This window comes from Mesoplodon bidens (genome assembly GCF_964165515.1).
Source record: "Mesoplodon bidens genome assembly, chromosome: X".
NCBI lineage: Eukaryota > Metazoa > Chordata > Mammalia > Artiodactyla > Ziphiidae > Mesoplodon > Mesoplodon bidens.
Window position 1 is genome coordinate 138,165,839 of NC_138163.1, and position 21,745 is coordinate 138,187,583.

The window sequence follows — 21,745 nt, forward strand, 5'->3', positions numbered from 1 at the left end:
ACGATCCATGGCAGAAGGGCCCGTACACTTTCAAAGTGATGCAAAGCATCGCCGCTTCCCTATGGGAATTGTCTGATGGGCCTTTTCTGTAAACAAATGCAACTTTTCATAGCTAGTGTGCAGGACAGCCACGGCTACAAAATTGGATGCTTTTTTCCCCTGGTGTCTGCTTGATTCTGTGAAAAATGTGCTCATTTGAGATTGTCTTTAACTTGGAAAATGAGATGATTCTCTTTGGGTTCCTGACTCATGACCACCGTCGGGATAGTAACAATTCAGGGTCAAGAAGAGTCATGTCTGAATTTCAGGTCAAATTCAACAGCATGGGGATGACTTTCATGTAACTGAAAAGAACATGTTTGGGGAACGTTTTGGGGGGACAGTGACCTCATCCCCCCACGAATGTGCTATCTCTCTCTCAGCTGAGTCAGTGACCCATGTACTTGGGGACGTCCCTCCGACCCACCTGTGCCTGGTCTACTCTGGGGAGGATTTGGGGATCACAGCAGAAGGGAAAGGCTTGGGGGACTGAAAAAGAGGTTAACTTGGGGCACAAGGTGAGTTACTTGTTGCTATATTCAAAATAAGCTGATTCATGGAAACAACCTAAGTGTCCGTCAACAGAAGAATGGATAAAGAAGATGTGGCACATGTATACAATGGAATATTACTCAGCCACGAAAAGAAACAAAATTGAGTTATTTGTAGTGAGGTGGGTGGACCACTCTGTCGTGCAGAGTGAACTGGGTCGGAAAGAGAAAAACAAATATCACATGCTAACACATATATACGGAATCTAAAAAAAAAATGGTTCTGAAGAACCTAGGGGCAGGACAGGAATAAAGACGCAGACGTAGATAGTGGACTTGAGGACATGGGGTCAGGGTAAAGGGTAAGCTGGGACAAAGTGAGAAAGTGGTACTGACATATATACACTACCAAATGTAAAATAGATAGCTAGTGGGAAGCAGCCACATAGCACAGGGAGATCAGCTCAGTGCTTTGTGACCACCTAGAGGGGTGGGATAGGGAGGGTGGGAGGGAGACGCAAGAGGGAGGGGATATGGGGATATATGTATACATATGGCTGATTCACTTTGTTATACAGCAGAAACTAACACAACATTGTAAAGCAATTATACTCCAAAAAAGATGTAAAACAAACAAACAAAAAATAAGGTGATTTTTTTCACTGTAGAGTAGGAAAGGAAACATTTTTAGAAGAAAGCACATAGATCTTTGATAAATTAAAGGGAATCCCAAGTACCCAGAGAGTCTCTTTCATAATTAAAAGTGTTTCCACCCGTAAACATCAAACATTCTGCCATATGTGAAGAGAAAGCAAGATCAATTATACGTAGTCACACGTACGTGAAGAGTTTCAACTTATTCTGCAAAATGGAGCTGAACTGGGTACAGCTTGCTGTTTTATCTGTAGTGCTCTATGGAAGAAGTTTTTTGTGGTCACCCAGCTAGATGTCAGCAAAATTTAGTGGGAGAACCAAGTCAGTCCCCTTGCCTTCATCAGACATTAAGTGATACCAAGCATTTGGATTTCTTTTCCAAACTTGGAAAAAAGAAATGAAATCGAATTTTCATTATGGAATAGGAGAATTGGGCATGCCAATCTCTATTAAGAGGGGGCATGGTCATAGACTCACTATGGTAATACTCTATCTGCTTGCAAAGATGAGGCTGACAGGTTTTCACTTTAATGAATTAATGTATTTAGGTATTATATTTTTGTTGCCTATGTTTTATATCACAAATAAAGAGTGGCCTCCATTTATGTCCAGAATCAGCTTATTTGGAGACGCAGGGGGGAATGATTTTTCTGCATATCCTGGGGTGGTGGTCACGGTAGGTATGAAGCAAAGATTCACTGCCAAGAGGAATCTCATATAGGCACACCACGGGGTTGAATTAGAGAATTCTCATGGCAGCAATGAGACTGTGCAAAGTGAAAATCTCTATGTGTAACGCTGGGACTGCTGCTCTTTTTACCTGAGCAGAAACCCTGCATCAGCGGGCTTTTCATTTCTCACCAAGCTAAGATGGGTCAGGAACAACACTTGCTTCTTGAGAATTACAAGGCTGTACTTGAAGGAGGGCGGTCTTCTCAACAAAACTCCTCTCATTCAATGAAAAATGTGGAAAAATGTGAGGCAACCTCATTAAGTGATTGTCACATAGCCTGGGTCCAACTCTCTGAATGTGTTTATTCACCTGAGAAACGTAAATTTAATATTGCTTAAGCAAGAAATCAGGGAAGCTGATTTCCACCAATCTTAGTGGGAGAGAGTTAGGCTGTTTTCTAAAGAGTAGATACCTAATGTATCAGATTTATAGATGGATATTGATAAATATAAGGATATTATCCAGATGCTCTTATTGAAAAGTTTTGATGAGGTTTTCATTATACAGATAATGACATTTTCCTTAAAAGAGCAAGAATAAGCTTTTGAGCAGAATTCTCAACCTCAGCACTCCCAGCATATTGGGCTGGATCACTCCTTGCTGGAGGGTGGCATCCTGTGCATTGTAGGGTGTTTAGCAGCAACCCTGGCCTCTATCCACTAGATGCCAGCAACATCCCGAGTCAAGACAATCAAAAATGTCTCTAGACATTGATAAACGGCCCCTGGGAGGGACAGTCCCCCCAGCTGAGAACCATCCCTTTAGATGGTCAACGTCTCCAGGGCAGACACACAAGGACGTCTTCTAGACCTGGTTGGTAACATGATCTAAATAGTATATTGTGAGACCATTTTATTCCCATGAGCAACCTGGAAGCAGATTGCTGTTTTCTTATCTGTGCTGTGTCTTGGAGGACAATGACATCTTATAGAGCCTTGGACCATCAACAGGTGAGATTCATTGAAAGAACCTTCAATACTCAGAATGGGTTCCACTGATGACACTGGCTCATGCACAAAATGTCTGGGTCAGCTTAGGAGGGAGGCTGCTTCCTTCCTCCATGGGCACGTGGGAGAAAAACAGGATGACCCCCGTTAGCCTCAGATTGGGGTGGGTACGACGTGCCGGCAGCAAGATCTCCCTTTAGGGATCTTCCTCTTGGCCTCTGAACTTTTCCCTTCCCTTGGCTCTTCCCAGTGAGGTGGAAAACCAGTTAAAGATAGTGTGAAAGCAGGTGGTTAACACCTGCTTTCCAGTGGTTAACACTCTGGGCTCCCAATGCAGGGGGCCCGGGTGCGATCCCTGGTCAGGGAACTAGATCCCACATGCATGCCGCCACTAAGAGTTCGCGTGTCACAACTAAGAAGTCTGCAGACCGTGACTAAAGACCTGGCACAGCCAAATAAATAAATAAATAAATATTTAAAAAATAATAAAAATATAAAGATACTGTGAAAGCAGAGAGCACCGACAAATTTAATATCATGAACCATGAGAGAAAAATGGACTGAATGCAACTATCTGAACACTCAGTGTGCCCTGGTCATGCAACAATTCAGATTTATTCCAAGGGAAAGAACCAGGGCCAAAGACTAAATAAAATAAGGAGAGTTTTCGTTTTCTGTAAGAAAAGACTTTTGATGAGTTACTCCTGCTAAGTTTTCTGTCGTTAGAGGGGAAGAAGAATAGTCTGATTGGAATAGAAGCTCTCAGAAGCCCCTTCAGCCCTCATAGTGATGATTCTCTGAGCCCAGATGGACGTGAAACGTGTAAGTGGAAACAACTCTGCTTCCCTACCTGTTACCTCTCAATATGGCGGGTGAAACAAAAAGGGCAAGTGTTCATGCATCTCTCCTCTGCACTTGACATGCTCTAGTGCTTTCCATCCTGTGCAAGTGTGAACCCATTTGCAGGAGAAGAAATCAAGGCCCAAGAACTTCAATGCTTCGGCAGCAGTGAAGCCACAGCAGTACAGCTCCGGGAATCTCTGCTCTTCTCTGGAGCACCAGCTACCCTGACGGTGTGGTCCAGAGACCCACGGGGATGCCTGAGACCTATGAGGAGGTCTGTGAGCTCAAACTGTCTTTGCAGCAATTCAAAATGTTATTTGCCTTTTTACCACCACTCTTTCATGAGCTTATGGTGGGTTTCCCCAGTGGCTCCATTATCACTCTGTCAGCCGATGCAATGTGTGCTTGGGCTCTCTTGTGTTTAAAAACTTTTATTTCCAGGTTTAATTGCTCATATGACAAACACTGATAGATATCGCCCACAGAAACACAACATCTTTGGGCTCCTGGATCTGGGAAGAGTGTACATGGATCTCGAGACCACAAAGTTTGAGAAGGGCTGAACTGTATAATTCTGCCTTTCCCATCTGTGTGTGTGTGTGTGCATGTACGTGCGCAAGTGCACTTTGAGAGGAAGGTATACCTAATGCAGAAATTTGAAAAAAAAAAAAAAAGAAGAGTGAACCAAGGTTGGTTGTGCACAATGGGAGGTGAGCAAACCTCTCCACGGACTCAGCTCTGGCTGAGCTGTTGTTTTCGTCTCTGGTTTCCAGCTTCCTCTTGGTTCTGTCGGCAGCTGAATTTGAACAAGATTTGCAGCCCGTGTGCCTGCCGTCACCCTGGACTGCCACCCAACTAATGAAAACAATGAATCAGGGTGCCTCACTTACAAATCTTCAGATTGGTAATAACACTTAAGGAGAAACCACTGGCAATGCCATCAGAAGTTGTATTTAAATTGAAGAGAAAGACATTTCATTTAGAACTTGCTAAATGAAGACGTGCTGGGAAAACAGGGGCCTGACTGGGCACCCCACTGCCCTTCTCGCTGCTGCAGCAAAGAGCTGGTGAACAGGGCCGGGAGGAGAGGTGTGGGACGAAACAAGGGAGGTTAGAGGGCATCTGCCCAGGTGCCCTTCCGCAAGCCGATGATGGGCACAGACGAGAGAGAGAGAGAGAGAGAGAGAGAGAGAGAGAGAGGAGAGAGAGGAGAGAGGGGGGAGAGGTTCCACGGAACGCCAAAAGAGGGAGGCTCAGTTAAAGACCGTCCATTCCATAGGATTTCCCTGGTGGCACAGTGGATAAGACTCCACGCTCTCAATGCAGGGGACCCAGGTTCAATCCCTGGTCAGGGAACTAGATCCCACATGCATGCTGCAACTAAGAGTTCACATGCCACAACTAAGGAGCCCATCTGCCACAACTAAGGAGCCCACGTGCTACAACTCAGGAGCCAGCGAGCCCCAACTAAGGAGCCCACCTGCCGCAAACTAAGGAGCCCATCTGCCGCAACTAAGACCTGGTGCAACCAAATAAATGAATAAATAAACAAATATTAAAAAAAAAGACTGTCCATCCCCTTCAGGCTTTGGACTTTATTTCCCACTGGGATAACAGGATGGACAGAGCAGTGTTTACATTGCTGGACCCACCAGTCAGTCCCATAACTGGGCATGGATAAAGGGTCCAGCCGGAAGTAGCATATGCCACCGTGCAGGCGAATCGGAACACCCTTGCCCACAAAATCCGAAGGAGACTGCCCCGAGCACCTGGGAGTCACAGTACCTGTCTTCCGGCAGAGGGGACCCCGCAAGTTTGACCACCGTGGGGAAGATGTCCATGTTGCTTGTTGGCTCATCAATCTCCAGCCCAGCCTGGATCACCCCTGGCCATCGGAGGATGCCTGGAACCCGGATGCCTCCTTCCCAGTTGTTGGCTTTTCCCCCTAAAATGCCGAAGGAGAGGCATCAAGGAGATTTATATGTCTTTCCAACACGTACCTCAATGCACTCGTCAATGCTCAACGTGGGGTGGCCGATTTGGAAGAACCTAGTGATTTAATGACATGGATTCAATGAGAATTTCACAAGCAATACTGTATCTCTTGTGGTGAAAGAAATACATTGGGCTGGCCAAGAAGTTTGTTTGGGTTTTTCCATAAAATGTTACGGAAGAACCCAAACAAACTTCTTGGCCAACCCAATATATATATGTCATGGTTACTACATGCATGACACACGGCCAGCAATGCCTGGTGGACACAAGTGCTGACTCTGTAATCAGGGAGACTCAAATCTTGCAGCAACAAAGACTTATAACAATGTTTCTAGAGTCATGGGGTTCAAATTCCATTTCTACTTTTTACCACTGGTGGGAGGCAAAATAATGGCACCCCCAAATGTCCACTTGCAACCCCTGGAATCTGGGGATATGGTACCTTATCCGACAAAAGGAGAGATTATTCTGGATTATGTGAGTGGGTCGAATGTAATCACGAGGCTCTTTATAAGGGAAAGAGGGAAGCAGGAAAATTGGCATCAGAGCAGCTGAGGCTGTAATCAGAGAGACTGGAAGATGCTACGTCACTGGCTCTGAACAGAGAGAAAGGTGCCCCAAGCCAAAGCATGCAGGTGGCCTCCCGCCACTGGCAAAGGCAAGGAAACAGCTGTTGCCCGAGAGCCTTCATAAAGGAACACAGCTCTGCCGACACCTTGATTTTAGCCCACATGGACTCATTTTGGACATCGGACCTGCAGAACTGTACGATCATCCATTTGTGTTGTGTTGAGCCACCAAATGGGTGTGGTGATTTCTTGCAGCAGTCCTAAGGCAATGAAAACACCAGTTCTGTGCCCTGGGGGACATGGATCAACCGGCTGTGCCACACATTCCAGACACTTAACATGTGAGTATTCTGCAGGATTATGATCCCCAGCCTGAGAGACAGGAGACCACTGACCATAGCCATTTTCATCATTGCTATTCTTTTATTACGGGCATAGCTCTTGCTGTTTAGTTGGGAAAACGAGCTTTGCACGTAGGAGGCCATGCGAAAATAACTAAATAGAGCATGAAAGGGGTATCAGGAGGGGCTGGAGGGGTGAGCTGGGAGTGGGTCACAGTGTCAACAGAAGATGCTCCCCGGAGTCTCTCACTAATGGTCCTTGGGGAATGGAGTCAGCAGCACGGCAGCCTTGGGCTCAAAGAGGCCAGAGATGCTGGGTCCCTCCAGCAGGGACCCCGCGGATGGGCGGGAAAACACACACGCTGCTTCCCCAGGAGTAGTCCCCCGTGACTTTATAACAAGCTGCGCGTAACTCTGATTGCAGCCCAAGAAAAAGCACAGAGGATGCCTCTTGCCTGGGAACACGGGCCCTGAAGCAACAGACTTCGCGTTGGTTTGCGAAGGAGAAAGAGGGGTAGCAGAGAAGGAGAGGGGATTGCAAGGGAGATACAGAAAGAACAGGTGAAGCAGTGTGGATTCCTTCTGAAAATGTCTGAACAGAGAAAAGAGCGTGGTCTAAATTTAAAATCTGGTCGCGTAATTGTCAAATTCACGCATTTAACATCCCGGTGGCACTCGGCCGTGATAGGAAGTCACAGACAGATGATGGCTGAGTTAATCTCTCCAGGACGGTGCAGAGAAAATTCTTCTACCATTCACTCCGGGACTCTTGTTAGGAACAGCTGTCTCTAAACCACGCTTCTATTTTATTAAAATTTTTTTTTATTGTCACGCTTCTATTTTTGTCTTTGCACACGCTGCCACCCGGCAGGTCAAATGCCTTTGAACGGCAAGAGGGTATGCTTGTCATTCTTTTGCTTCATGTGGGCACAGAGTTCTTTGAAATACTCTATTTGTCATTTTTTGTCCTCTTGGGCATCTCCCCGCCCGATGACACTGGTTCCCTGGATTGATGGGAACCACAAGGAAGCACATGACGAATCTAAGTCACACTGAAGTCTTTCTCACCCAAGATGCTACAGTTTACGCTCTGCTCGATGTATTCAGTCCAGGGACTAAAACCCCACCAATTACAGATGGGAGATGTGACAAAACTGCCCAGGTTCCATCAAACTATCATCCACCTGTTATCGGGGCAAAAATAAACAGCAGCCATCTGCTCGTGTCACTGCTTGAAGGTAAAGAACTGAAGAACACCCTTAAGATAACTGACCCGGTTTCAAAAGCTAAAGGTGACTATTTAAGCAAGACATCAAACGGCTAAATCATCTGAGCCAGGGGGTGGCACGTGTTTCCTTTGCAAAGCCAGGAAGTAACTATCTTAGGTAGTTTGGGTGGCTTGACCAACTCCTCAAAAGCTCAGAAGCAGGAGGGCCAGACACCAACAAATCAACATGGCTGTGTTTCAGGAAAACTTGATCTACAATATCAGGCATCAGGCTGGATCTGGCCCAAATGCCATAGTTTACTGAGCCCTGCTCTTTTTCTTTTCTTTTTTTTTTTTTATTGGAGTATAGCTGATTTACAATGCTGTGTTAGTTTCTGCTGTACAGCAAAGTGAATCTGTTATACATATACATATATCCACTCTTTTTTTTTTTTTTTTTTTTTTTTTTGTGGTACGCGGGCCTCTCACTGTTGTGGCCTCTCCCGTTGCGGAGCACAGGCTCCGGATGCGCAGGTTCAGCGGCCATGGCTCACGGGCCCAGCCGCTCCGCGGCATGTGGGATCTTCCCAGACCGGGGCACGAACCCGTGTCCCCTGCATCGGCAGATGGACTCTCAACCACTGCGCCACCAGGGAAGCCCTATCCACTCTTTTTTTTAGATTCTATTCCCATATAGGTCATTACAAAGTACTGAGTAGAGTTCCCCGTGCTGTACAGTAGGTCCTTTTCAGTTATCTATTTTATATATAGTAGTGTGTATGTGTCAATCCCAATCTCCCAATTTATCCCCCGCCCTTACCCCCTGGTAACCATAAGTTTCTTTCCTACATTTGTGACTCTATTTCTGTTACGTAGATAAGTTAGTTCATTTGTAGCCCCCCCCCTTTTCTTTTGATTGATAGATTGATAGATTCCACGTATAGAGCCCTGGTCTTAAAGTTACTGAATTTAGATTTGGGGAGTAGGGTGCGTCCATCAGCCCTCACCATACTCCATAATATTAACTCCTTCACTGTTAGGGGGGAAATGTCACCGCAACTTCCACTGATGGTTTATTTTTTCACTTAATTGGACTCCTTCGTATCTTCTGCAAGAATGAAAAACTAAAGAATCTCTCCTTCAGCCTGAAATGTAAAGTAACCACATCCTGGCTCTGGCCCACCCTTCCAATACCATTCCTTAGTCGAGCTGAGTCTCACCTAAGTGCCCCAGCAAACAACTCATCCTATCCCGCCTTCCGCAAAGTTCTGTTGCTGTCTTCTCTGCCAGGATTTCCCCCCAACCCCCAATCATTTCTATAAACCCTCAAAAGCCTGCATAACACGCTCTTCCTATTTAATCAAGGCTTCTACACCCACTACCACACATAATGTCTTCCTAGTCTCCATTTCCTGGGCATTTTTCAAGGTTCTCGTTCATGGGATGTGTGGCAATCAATGCGATCCCATCTCATCATCCCAGCGGGACCAAGAGTACTTGAGAAGAAACTCAAATCGACTGTTGAATCAACTGCGGTCCAAAGTGTAATACCTTCCAAATAGAGAAGGTCCAATGTATGCAGTGAACGAACGAAATAATGGATGCATTGATGCAGAGTATTCCTGGGGGAAAAAAAAAGAGAATCTTGGGCTTCCCTGGTGGCGCAGTGGCTGAGAGTCCGCCTGCCGATGCAGGGGACACGGGTTCGTGCCCCGGCCTGGGAGGATCCCACATGCCGCGGAGCGGCTGGGCCCGTGAGCCACGGCCGCTGAGCCTGTGCGTCCGGAGCCTGTGTTCCGCAACGGCAGAGGCCACAGCAGTGAGAGGCCCGCGTACCGAAAAAAAAAAAAAGAAAAAAAAAGAGAATCTTACAGATGGGAGTGGTTATAAACTCCTGTTTCCAACCTCTTTTGGTCCCTTAACTTTGCTAGGCTTTTTCATTTCCCTAACCTGTTGCATTCCAAAAGTTCTCTCCTCCAGAGTCTTACCCAACGAGCTCATCTTCTTAGCCTCACTGTGCATTCCATCCAGGAAAATGAGCTCAATTAGCACAAAATAGGTCAACTCCCTGCCCTCCCAGACCTCAGTTTATCTACTGATGTCACATCCCCAACCATGTCCCCATGTCCCCCTCCAGGCAACCTTGGCCTCCGGCATCCACAGACCACATCACTCCCACCTGCTCCCTCTCAAAAGTGAGTGATCCAAACACTCTATTATCTAACCACAAACCTCTGCCTTCCAATACAGCTTTCTCAACCTTGGGCCCAAACTCTGCAATATCGAACCCCATCGTACCACGGTCACACGTTTTGTCAAATAAAACCCAACGCAGTCAACGCGTCGAAGCCTGTGATCATTCGGTCGTTCAGTTTTCTACTTAAGTGGACAGTCCCAATCGTTCCAAGTGACACTTCAATTTTCGGGATGTTTGCTACCTTTATCCTGTGTGGTCCCGATGACCAGCTCAGATCATGCAATATACCATTTCCATCACACTCTTGCTAAAAGACTGGATCCCAGAGAACCTCTGACACATATTCATGCCTTCCCAGTACGGTACCAGCCCTCAATGAAAATATCTATCTGTTCTCTGCAAATCGAGATCTTCTCAACTTTGCGCATCTGGTTCAAGTGACCAAATGGGGTCCCTTCCTGTTCCTGGAATCCAGTGTTCCCCACGTGCAGCTGGCATGCCAACCCTCCCCCAGAAGACTACTTGTCACCCCCATGCCCCGCCCTACCCCGCCTTCAGTGGGCAACTCTGTTTCCTTCTGCAGAGAGGAAACAGAAGGCTTCATTTGGGAACACCTTCAAATGCCAGCCACTATCCCTTCTCAATGCACCAGCATCTACCGTCCGCATTCCCTCCCAGACTAGACAAGGTCCCTCCCTCCTGGCAGAGATCAGTCCTCCTACAGGTTGGGTCTCATTTCCCACAGTCTTCTCAGAAATCTGACATTCTCAGCTGTCCCCTGTACCTTCACGATCCGTCTACTGAAGTTGACTTGAGAGAATGAAATACTCCAACCTTCCCCATGACAAAGCACCCCTTTCACAGCCCGTCTCCCTGCACAGACACATTTCTGAAAAGGATCTGAGAAACGGCTCACCTTCCGGCCCCCTTCTAGCCAGCCAGCCTGTGCCCCTCGCTCTCCACTGAAAATACTCAAAGGAGCATCACATGTGTAATATACACAATGGACCCTTGGGGTCTACATGCTACTTGACTGTTTATCAGCATCCATTTCTATGAACCATGTCCTTCCCTCCCCTCCCAGTTTTCTTCTTATTTCCCTGTCACTCTCTCCGTATCTCCTTTGTTGGATCATCATCTCCCGTATCACCTTTTATGTTCGGCTTCGTCCCTGACCCTCTTCTCTTCTTACACTAAATGATCCCATACACCAACCCAATATAGGTCTCTGCCCAGGAGTCCTAATTCCTAAAGGGAACCTCTGTCTAGCGAGTCACACCAGCCAAGCACGTAACAGACAGCTTTGATGTTTTCCTTTCCCTCAAGCCCAATATCCAATCAATCACCAGTACCACTAGGTTTACCAATACAACCACATTGATTCCTTGCCCTCTTCATTGAGTTCAACCACTGATGCTTCAAACCTAAGCTCAAGTGGTTTTTCATTTACATATTCACTCAAAAATAATTTCTTACAATATGTCAGGTACTATTCTAGGTTCTAAGAATACAGATGTGAGCAGAATACATCTGGATCGTAGTTCTTGCACTCTGGCAGGTAGCAGTATTCCTTGACCTCACTAAGGGCACTTAGGACACACTTTGCATGTACTGACTTCTTAATCATCGCAACAGTCTTCTACGATGTTCCTATGATAACAATCCTATGATTCAAATTCTGAAGACAAGGGAACCAAGTCTCTGCCTGGGAGTCCTAATTCCTCAAAGAACTTCTATCTACCCAGTCACACCAGCCAAAAACATGAGACATCTTATGTTACCCCTCAGTTCATCCTTATGCTCACTTCTTTACCCTCTCCTTAGAGTGGATTTGGGTGGTATTCTTGACCTCCAATTTTAACTACTACCCAAATGGCAATAACTACACACACACACACACACACACACACACATATACAAATATATATAAACACACAATATATATACACACATTTCTATCTATCTGTCTACCTATGTCTGTTCACCTCTATCTAGCTAGCTAGCTAGCTAGCTAGCTACCTACCTACCTACCTACCTATGGCTGTCTACCTATCCATACATCCATCATATCTATCTATCCCTATCTATCTATCTATCTATCTATCTATCTATCTATCTATCTATCTATCCATCCATCTCTATCTGTCTATCTATCTACTTCATTCTATTGGACATACTAACATGGATGTAGGGTACCTTTCATCAGCTACGTCACCCAGTATCCCTCATTGATACCTTCACCTCCAGCGACCTTGGGCTGCTTTTCTGCTCCCTGGAAGCATCTCGCTCCTGCCTGGAATGAACTCTCCACCTCTCCTCTCCCAGCCAACACTCCCAAACATCAGCCTGCAAAAGGTCCGTGTCTCCTGGGAAGTTCTCTGAATTCCCAGGTTGGGGGAACAACGTCTAATCGTCCCTTCTCAGAGCTTCCTTTCTAGTTTGTTATTCTGAAACCACCTCCTTAGATGTCCATCTCAACCAGAGAATATGAGCTACTAGAGGCTGGGGACCCTGTATTTGCTGTCATTATGTCCTAGAAGCCAGCCCCAAGCCTAGCATACTATGGAGGCTCAATATTTGCGTGCTTCTCAGTGGAATTTAACTGAAGGAGTGAACTGATGGGTGAGGATAACATGTGAGCTTCTTTCAGAGAGGAAAAGCCTGGGGAAGCCTGGGGGATGCCTCCTGGCACACAACTCCTGATACCAGCCAGACCAGACAGCTTTGCCCTCTCTTGGGGAGCGGATGAAAATGTTTGCTAAAACCTGAAGAATGAACCTGAATGTAACCACCCCCTAATAAACTACCAGAGCCTCTTGTAGGTTTTTTTTTTTTTTTTTCCTCCAACAAAAGCATCCGTTGCTCTGAAAGCTGTGTGACCTCATGAGGCAAAGAGCCACCAAACTCAGTGACTGTAAGAAGCAACTCCTAAGCCATATGGACTCTGGCCAATCAGCGGCTTTTGGAATTTGAACTTCAAGGAAAACTGCCAGAAACTGCAGTGCCTTTCTTGCAGGCATCAGGGAATTCGGAAAGCATTTCTCTGCAGGTGGAGAAAGTCTACTTTCAAGAACACTCAGGAAAATACGATTTTCAGCCCTCACACCCACCAACCAATGCTTCTTCAGAAGCTATCTATAGAGTTAATTTATCTGCTCCATTGGCATTTATTACTTGCCTTTAGGCAGAGTAAGAGGGAGGCGGGGGTTGAGGGGGGAGCCTCCTGCTGGGTGACCTTGACTTGGGAGAGGAATGAAAAGGAAGCCAGAGCTAGGAGTCTGATGTTCTCATCAGAGACTTCGGGGAATTTTCAGCTGTGAGGAAGAGGAAGGAAACTCTAAACTCTAAGAAAATCTTAGGGAAGTTATTCTGGTCCCAGCTAAGGGAGGATATTTTAGGGAAAAGGTGAAAATAAGTTTACAAATATTACATGCTAGGGAGGGTGTGGAGAAAAGGGAACCCTCCTACACTGTTGGTGAGAATGTACATTGGTGCAGCCACTATGGCGAACAGTCTGGAGGTTCTTTAAAACACTAAAAATAGAGCTACTATATGATCCAGCAATCCCACTCCTGGGCATATATCCAGACAAAACTGTAATTCTAAAAGATACGTGCACCCCAATGTTCATAGCAGCACTATCCACAATAGCCAAGACATGGAAAACAACCTAATGTCCATCGACAGGTGAATGATAAAAGAAAATGTGATATATACGTATAATGAAATAGTACTCAGCCATAAAACGAATAAATAATGCCATGTGCAGCAACATGCGTGGACCTAAAGATTATCATACTAAGTGAAGCCAGACAGAGAAAGACAAATACCATATGATAGCACTTATATATGGAATTTAAAACATTTCACAAATGAACTTATCTGTGAAACAGAAACAGACCCACAGATATAGAAAAGAAACTTATGGTTACCAAAGGGGAAAGTGGGGGAGGGATAAATTAGGAGTTTAGGATTAACAGATACACACTACTTTATATAAAATAGATAAACAGGGCTCCCCTGGTGGCGCAGTGGTTAAGAATCTGTCTGCCAATGCAGGGGACCTGGGTTCGAGCCCTGATCTGGGAAGATCCAACATGCCGCGGAGCAACTGGGCCTGTGCACCACAACTACTGAGCCTGCGCTCTAGAGCCCGCGAGCCACAACTACTGAGCCCACGTGCCACAACTGCTGGAGCCCATGCTGCGCAACAAGAGAAGCCACCGCAATGAGAAGCCCATGCACCGCAACGAAGAGTAGCCCCCGCTCACCGCAACTAGAGAAAGCCTGCGCACAGCAACGAAGACCCAATGCAGCCAAAAATAAATAAATAAAACAAGTCAATTTTTTTAAAAAGTTAAAAAAAATAGATAATCAACAAGGTCCTACTGTATAGCACAGGGAATTATACTCAATATTTTGTAATAACCTGTAAGGGAAAAGAATCTGGAAAAAAGAGATACATGTGTGTGTATAAATGAATCACTTTGCTGTACATCTGAAACAAACACAACATTGTAAATCAACTATATTTCAATTAAAAAAAGAGAGAGAGAAAAAACTAGTAGTGTCACTATCCCCTCAACCCCACAAAATTAAATTAATTTTTTGAAATGTAGACTACAGCAGAATCTAATGTTCCTCTGATTTAAAGGGATTAGCTGTTGAACTCTGTGTAGTGATTTAATCACAGCCATTCTACCAAGGTGGTCCATAGATTTCATTAGTGAAACAGACTGAGGAATACAGAGGCATCACTGAGCTCAAGTAGTATAGGGTTTTTTTTTTGTTTTTTTTTGAGCGGGAGGCTGAATACTGACCCCTAAAGATGTCCATGCTGGAATCCTTGGAACCTTTGAATTTTACCTTGTTTTCTGAAAAAGGGACTTTGTAGATAGGATTACATTACTGATGGTGTGATGGGGAGATTATCCTGGATTATCCTGGGGGGCCCTAAGTGACAGTAGGAGTGCCCTTATTAGAGTGAGGCAGGATGGGATGTGACTAGAGAAGAGAAGGCAATGGGAGGAAGTATAGATCTTTTGGGGCAGTTCTGACGAAGACTGCAAATCAGGACTGTTCTGAAACGATGCTCTTTTGATCAGTGAGCTCAAATGGTGTGATTTCTCTGCGCTTGCATAAATCATAGGAGTGCGCGCAACTTCACAGCTTTAGAAAACGAGGCGTCTTGACACTGAGAAGTCTTTGGTCATTCACCATAGCTAGAAGGAAGCCGCGTCTTTTTTTTTGAGCGTCATACCATTAACAACGTTTCACTGTGAACTTGATTTCAACTAAACTTGACAAAGGGATAATGCTTCGCAATAGAGTAGTGGCTGAGACATTAATACAGTGTCAGACACCGATGGTAGTTCTAGCATTCAAACAAAGCATTTCTAACACATCCAATATGTTTCTTTAAAAAACAAACAAACAAAAAACAGGGAACAGCTATGAGCATGCTTTTCAGATTGTATGAGAACCCCAGTTCCAAGGCATCATTCAGACCTTTGACACTCTCTTTCTGACTCATCCCCACCATCCACTTAGGTCTCTGAAGAGTCCGCCATCGACGCAAAATGCCCACACATCTCCTTCTTTTGATCATCAGGCTCCCTCAGATTCGTCAGCTGGTGGTCACCTGGTCATCTGTCCCCAAATCAAGGCTCCATCGCACCATATAAGTGACTTTCTTAAATAACGTATTCCTTGCTAACAGCTTCTATTACTGTGATTTATGTACACGTCTCGGCAGCAGCCACTAAGCAACTTTGGAACCTAACAGACCTTCACCGGGGGGATGAACGGACTGGGGAGCCAGTGCATGAAATGCAGTCTGTGACTCCATCTCGAGAGACACTATCATGTATAAAACAACATAAAAACAACTCTCCGCACACAGCCCATAACCTCAAGGAAATACGACGAAAGCACCTCATCTTACTATACAGGAATACATAATTTCACTTCTCGCTCCTCGAAAATAAGACTGAATAGAGGAGGGCTGGCTGAAAGAGTGGGTTAATCCTGTTCCAAGTAGAGACACCTGGTCAGTCATTTCACCCATGCTGAGTATCAGTCGTGTGTCCTGCACTGGGGAGGGAACGATGACAAGCAAAGGAAGTGGTATGAACATCCAGCGAGGTTGTCCACACCCGCACCAAACAGGAATCCTTCCCTCCTGGGTGCCAGGTAACGGAAGGTGTAAACAAAGGTCCGGGCCCCCCGGTGCTCAGAACTTGAAAGGACTCAGATGTGCATGTCGAGGATGTAAATAGAAGTATAAGGTTTCACAGGCTACGTGCTGCCTTTGGGATGGGTGACAGACTGCCTTTTCACTGTCTGTTTGGCTCAGGACTGGTGTGATCCAGCGTTACCCCATTCCTGCCAGTTTGCAGAGTAAGCCATGTGCTTCTCTCCTCATCCTAGCTCTACTGAGGAGGGTATGTGGTTGGGAGAGTGGAGAGAGCTCGAGGTAGACGGACAAGAGCTCAAGCACACCCTGGCTACCTCCTTCCCAGCCTGGTCTCCTTTGGGAACATTTCTTGGGCCCTGTTGGCCGAGTGAGGCTCTCCTTGCTGTATGCACCACTGGCATCTTGTGCCAAGAATAACCACACCCTTGTTAAATCGCATGGGCCTCCTTAGGCTTCCTCCCACCACCCCCAACCCAACTACCCACCCAACCAACCAACCACCCAACCAACCAGCCACTGACCCAACCACCCACCCACCCAACCATCCACCCACCCAAACAACCATCCACCCACCTACCCACCCAACCGACCACCCACCCAACCAACCACCCAACCATCCACTCACTCAACCAACCACCCAACCAACCAACCAGCCATTTACCCAACCAACTATCCAACCAACCACCCACCCAACCATCCACCCACCCAAACAACCATCCACCCACCTACCCACCCAACCGACCACCCACCCAATCAACCACCCAACCATCCACCCGCCCAAACAACCAACCACCGACCTACCCATCCAACCGACCACCCACCCAATCAGCCACCCAACCATCCACCCACCCAAACAACCAACCACCCACCTACCCACCCAACCGACCACCCACCCAATCAGCCACCCAACCATCCACCCACCCAAACAACCATCCACCCACCTACCCTCCCAACCGACCACCCACCCAACCGACCACCTACCCAAACAACCAGCCATTTACCCAACCAACCACCCAACCATCCACCCAACCGACCACCCACCCAACCAACCAGCCGTTTACCCAACCAACCAACCATCCAACCATCCACCCAACGAACCAGCCACCCACCTACCCAACCCATTGACCATGGGCTCCTTTAGGGCAGGGACCGTATTGTTGCCTCTAACCCAGTGCCAGATACACAGCTCAATCAGGGTTTTGTAAACTAATGGATGAAAGCACTCCAAAGATTAGCATTTCATATCTTTGTAGGTAAACTCTGATTTCCTGAGTCCCTGGGAATCTGTGAAACATCCATGTGAGAGAATAATGAAAGGGCAATAAAGCACCTCATGGCTTTAGGGAGCAAAATTCAATGCGCTTTCCTACGTGTCACGCATCTTGCTTTATTCAGCAGCCCCTACTCTCTGGGACACCTTGCTTTGCCTCTTTGCATGGTCACTTCTAAACATCCTCCCATATGTTACATCCAACCCACATCCATTGCAGATTCGGGTGGTGTCCTAACCCTTAGCACGGATATGCCCTTTGAGGTATCTCACCTAAGTCTTTGTGAAATGGGCCACATGTTATTATAACCAGGTATCTATGTCTCATATTCACAGAGTGTATGTTGTATAAGCAACTTGGGGTCAGCAGATGGGTCTTATCTAATATCCCCAATGACAGGTAGCCTGATCCATCTTGGTGGTGGCTTAGCTAATGGTGTGTCAGGAAGGAAGCATCAGCCCACAATGCTGTAGCATATGGAGATAGGCAGAATAATGACCTCCCAAAGATGTCAGCATCCTCATCCCCGGACACTGTGACTAGGTTACCTTCCGTGACAAAAGGGACTCTGCGGATGTGATTAAAGGTCTAGAAATAAGAAAAATTACTCTGGATTATGTGGGTGAGCCTGACATAATCACAAGGATCCTTAAAATTGCAGGCAAGAAAGTCAGAGTAAGTGAAAGAGATGGAATTATGGAAGCAGAGGTCAGAGAGAAAGAGAGAGAGAGAGAGAGAGAGACAGAGAGGAAGGTTTGAAGACACTGCATTGGTGGCTTTAAAGGTGGAAGAAAGGGTCCATGAGCCAAGGAGAGTGAGCACCTCCAGACGCTGGAGAAGGCAAGGAAATGGATTCTCCCCTGGAGCCTCCAGAAAGATGCAGTCCTGTTACCATCTTGATTTTAGACCAGTGAGACCCATTTCAGACTTCTGACGTCCAAATACAAGTTAATCGTTTTTTGTTGTTGCTGTAACAAATTAACACAAACTTCCAGGCTTAAAGCAACTGTAGTTGTAGAGGTCATGGGGGGATGGTGTAAGGGGTCTTGTTTGAACCAACTATACATATGGGGCTGAATTTACATTTAGGGGGAAAACACCCTCATTTTAATGTCTGGACACAGACTGCGTGCCTTTAAGTTCTGGGGGGGGACCATACCGGAAATGGTCACTTTGGCCACCTGAGTTTTCAATGCCTGTGACCCAATAAAGCCCTGTATGGTTCCAGTGGCAGAAGAACAGCACCACAGCTCCAAGGTCCAGGACAAGGTGATGAGGGGGTCAGCTGCTGGGGGCAGGCAGAGCACAGAGCTGACACCATGGCATTTCCCACCTGGATAGATTTCTCACCTTTATAGATTCCATTACTGCCTCCGTGCCCTTCCCCTTTGACGGTCACCTCCTCTACGTGTGCTCCTTGGTCCGAGGAGAAGTAGACCAGGGTGTTATTAGCCAGTTTCAACTCATCTAGAACATCCAAGATCTGCCCTGAAGGGGAGAAAACACTCAGTGTTAAAACAGTGCAACCTTTACAAAAGAAAGGGAGGTGATTCGCCCTCATCGACCTGTCTGTTAATTTCTGATGGTGAGAAGGAGATGGTCTTATACACTGAGCTCTCCTGGGCTGAGACACAGTCACTGAATTAAGTATCATCTACAAGCATCCTTTGAATGTCTAGGCATCATGGGGTGACCCTGTAGGGAGACCTGATAAAGGATTCTAGAAGAATTAGGCTCACAGATCATGAGCCCCTTGGAGGAAGATGCCGGAAGAGAGAAGCCAAATCACTGCAATCACCAGCTGGCCTGAGGCTATAAAGAAGTCTATTGGTTTTCCTTATTGACTGGAAAAAACTAAATCATCACTGTTCCTCTTATACAAACAAACATCTCTAAAACTATTTTATGATGAATGACCTTTTTCATAGTTACCACAGACACCCAGGTCTAAAACTGTCCATCATGAAAATGAATATTCCTCACACGTTCCTTTTTCTTCTCCTCACCTTCTTTCCCCATACTTCACAGTGTATACTAACCCCCACAGAGCAACCCTTCAAAGTATAATGATACCATGGTCCACAATGAGAGTAACGGGTACCATTTGTTGAACACTCTGCCTGCAAAGGACTTAATTCCATGTTCTCTTGATTACATCATACTGAACCCTACGAGTAAAGAGCATTGGCTCCATTGCACAGGTGAGGGCAACAGTGCTCCAAAAAGACACAGGACCTGTTCAAAGTCATGTAAAACCCAAACTCTCAAACCCTGCAGAGTTCAGTGGATGAACTCAATGAAAATCACAGAAGAGTAAACAAACAAAAAAAAAGACATGAAGGAAAAAAAGTTCGAGCTACATCCTGAAACACCCATGGATGACATGATAATGATGGCTGCTGTCTTCTTCAAATGAATCCAGGAAGAAGGGAAGTGAGCACGGAGCATGGATGAATAAAATCAGGCGTGACTTCATTCATTGTCAAATGTGGATCCAGGGCATACGGCAGTTCACTGCACTTTTCTCTCTGCTTCTATGGATGCCTCCAATGTTCCATAAGAATAAACAGAACAAAACAAAACGGAAGCCAGCTGAAGGTTGAAGAATGGGCTGAAACACGGACTCTCTGATTAGGAAGCTACCACCTGCTCTCAGATCAGAAGAAAATGATGGTCAGACGAGAGGTATATAATTTACAGTTTTCATGGAGATTGCTATATTCACACGCTGCCAATTTAATTTGGTCTGTGCATGCAGTTATTGTTCGAGGTATTACAGGGTCTGACTCGGTGTTTTGATGTTTGACAGCTAACAGCTTTTAAGTCTCACCTCTGTCTCTTCCATGTGTGCTCAACAAGCTACTAAGAAAGCCTGGGGGCTCCCTCCCCCAGTGCCCGTGGAAGGTTCAAACTATGCCAGCTCCTACCTCCATGTGGGAACCCACATCCAAGCCCCAGCTCCTACCCACCATGAAAGCTGAATCTGTCTCCTTTCCCATCTCCCTCAAGCCATCTTCAGACCAGCCTAGGCGCTGTCCTGCTTTCCCCAGAAAGCCTCAGGATATGTGAGTTACAACCTTTTCCACATCCTCTTGGTGTGGCCATAGCATCACTTGTCTCGACAGGGGACCATCTCTTCACTGTAGGATAACCACACAACTGGAATTCTAAAAGGACACCAGGCATCCTTTGCAGCAGAAATAATAACTGAATTTGGGTAATCCTATCCATCAGGCAGGTTCACGCCCCCCGTGGAGACAGGCCCTGCACTCCAGGGTTGCACCTTCACCAACTTGGGCCAGAAAAGGGGTAGGAGGCCGCAGAGACAACCCTCCACGGAGGTGGCAGAGATGATTTCTGGTGTGAAAGCAAGACCCCAGTGGCCTGTTACCAGACATATTCTTGCTACTTGGTTGCAGTGCCACAGGCTAGAGTACATTCAATCTTCCTCAGTGTTTTAACTCATATACTAAACATACCTAGAAGCCACACCATATACATAAATGTCATCCTCAGGACCAAAAATAATATGCACGGGGCCATTTTAGTGATTTGTCACCCATGATAAATCATCGTCAGCCAGACATTTATCGCGCTGCGATTTGGTTCAGCTAAGCAGACCACGTGTGCACTCGGGCTTGGGGGAGTTCGACTCTGACACTAATTTAAGGCTTATCACTTTGAAAATGATAATTAGTTTAATGAGTTCACAGAGGAAGAAGCAACAAGGCGATGTAACCCCCACTTCACACTTTTTTTTTTTTTTTTTTGCGGTACGCGGGCCTCTCACTGCTGGGGCGTCTCCCGTTGCGGAGCACAGGCTCCGGACATGCAGGCTCAGCGGCCATGGCTCACGGGCCCAGCCACTCTGCGGCATGTGGGATCTTCCCAGACCGGGGCATAAACCCATGTCCCCAGCATCAGCAGGCCGACTTTCAACCACTGTGCCACCAGGGAAGCCCCCCGCACTTAACACTTTGAAAGAAAAATGCCCCTTTTGGTGCATATAGTAATTTCTAAATAAAATAACAAAGATTAGGCAGAGAGCACAGGATTCAGGGTTTTACTTCCTTGGGTGTTAATTGGTATTTTGCAAAAGGGCATACAACCACGCACCTCCATTTCAAATGAAATTCACCTTTCATATATTACACAGAAGTATCTTAGCATGAATAAAATGCTGTGAAGAAATGCCTTTTTTTAAAATGTGGCTTCCGTGATAACTTCTATGGACGCAATGTAAATATTTAGAGCACGTTTAT

At 46.1% G+C, this 21,745-nt stretch overlaps 1 protein-coding gene across 9 annotated transcripts in view; it reads right to left on the reverse strand.

The window, feature by feature from the left end:
- Nucleotides 1-21,745, reverse strand: part of LOC308608560 (steryl-sulfatase-like) — a 171,738-nt gene that overhangs the window by 15,917 nt on the left and 134,076 nt on the right. For all 9 annotated transcript variants that reach the window (XM_081221781.1, XM_081221783.1, XM_081221789.1 and 6 more), the window contains 2 exons: nucleotides 18,834-18,971; nucleotides 5,493-5,652 (listed from right to left, as the gene is read on the reverse strand). In XM_081221781.1, the coding sequence (XP_081077907.1) occupies nucleotides 5,493-5,652; nucleotides 18,834-18,971 (298 nt within the window). The remainder of the gene's footprint in view (nucleotides 1-5,492; nucleotides 5,653-18,833; nucleotides 18,972-21,745) is intronic.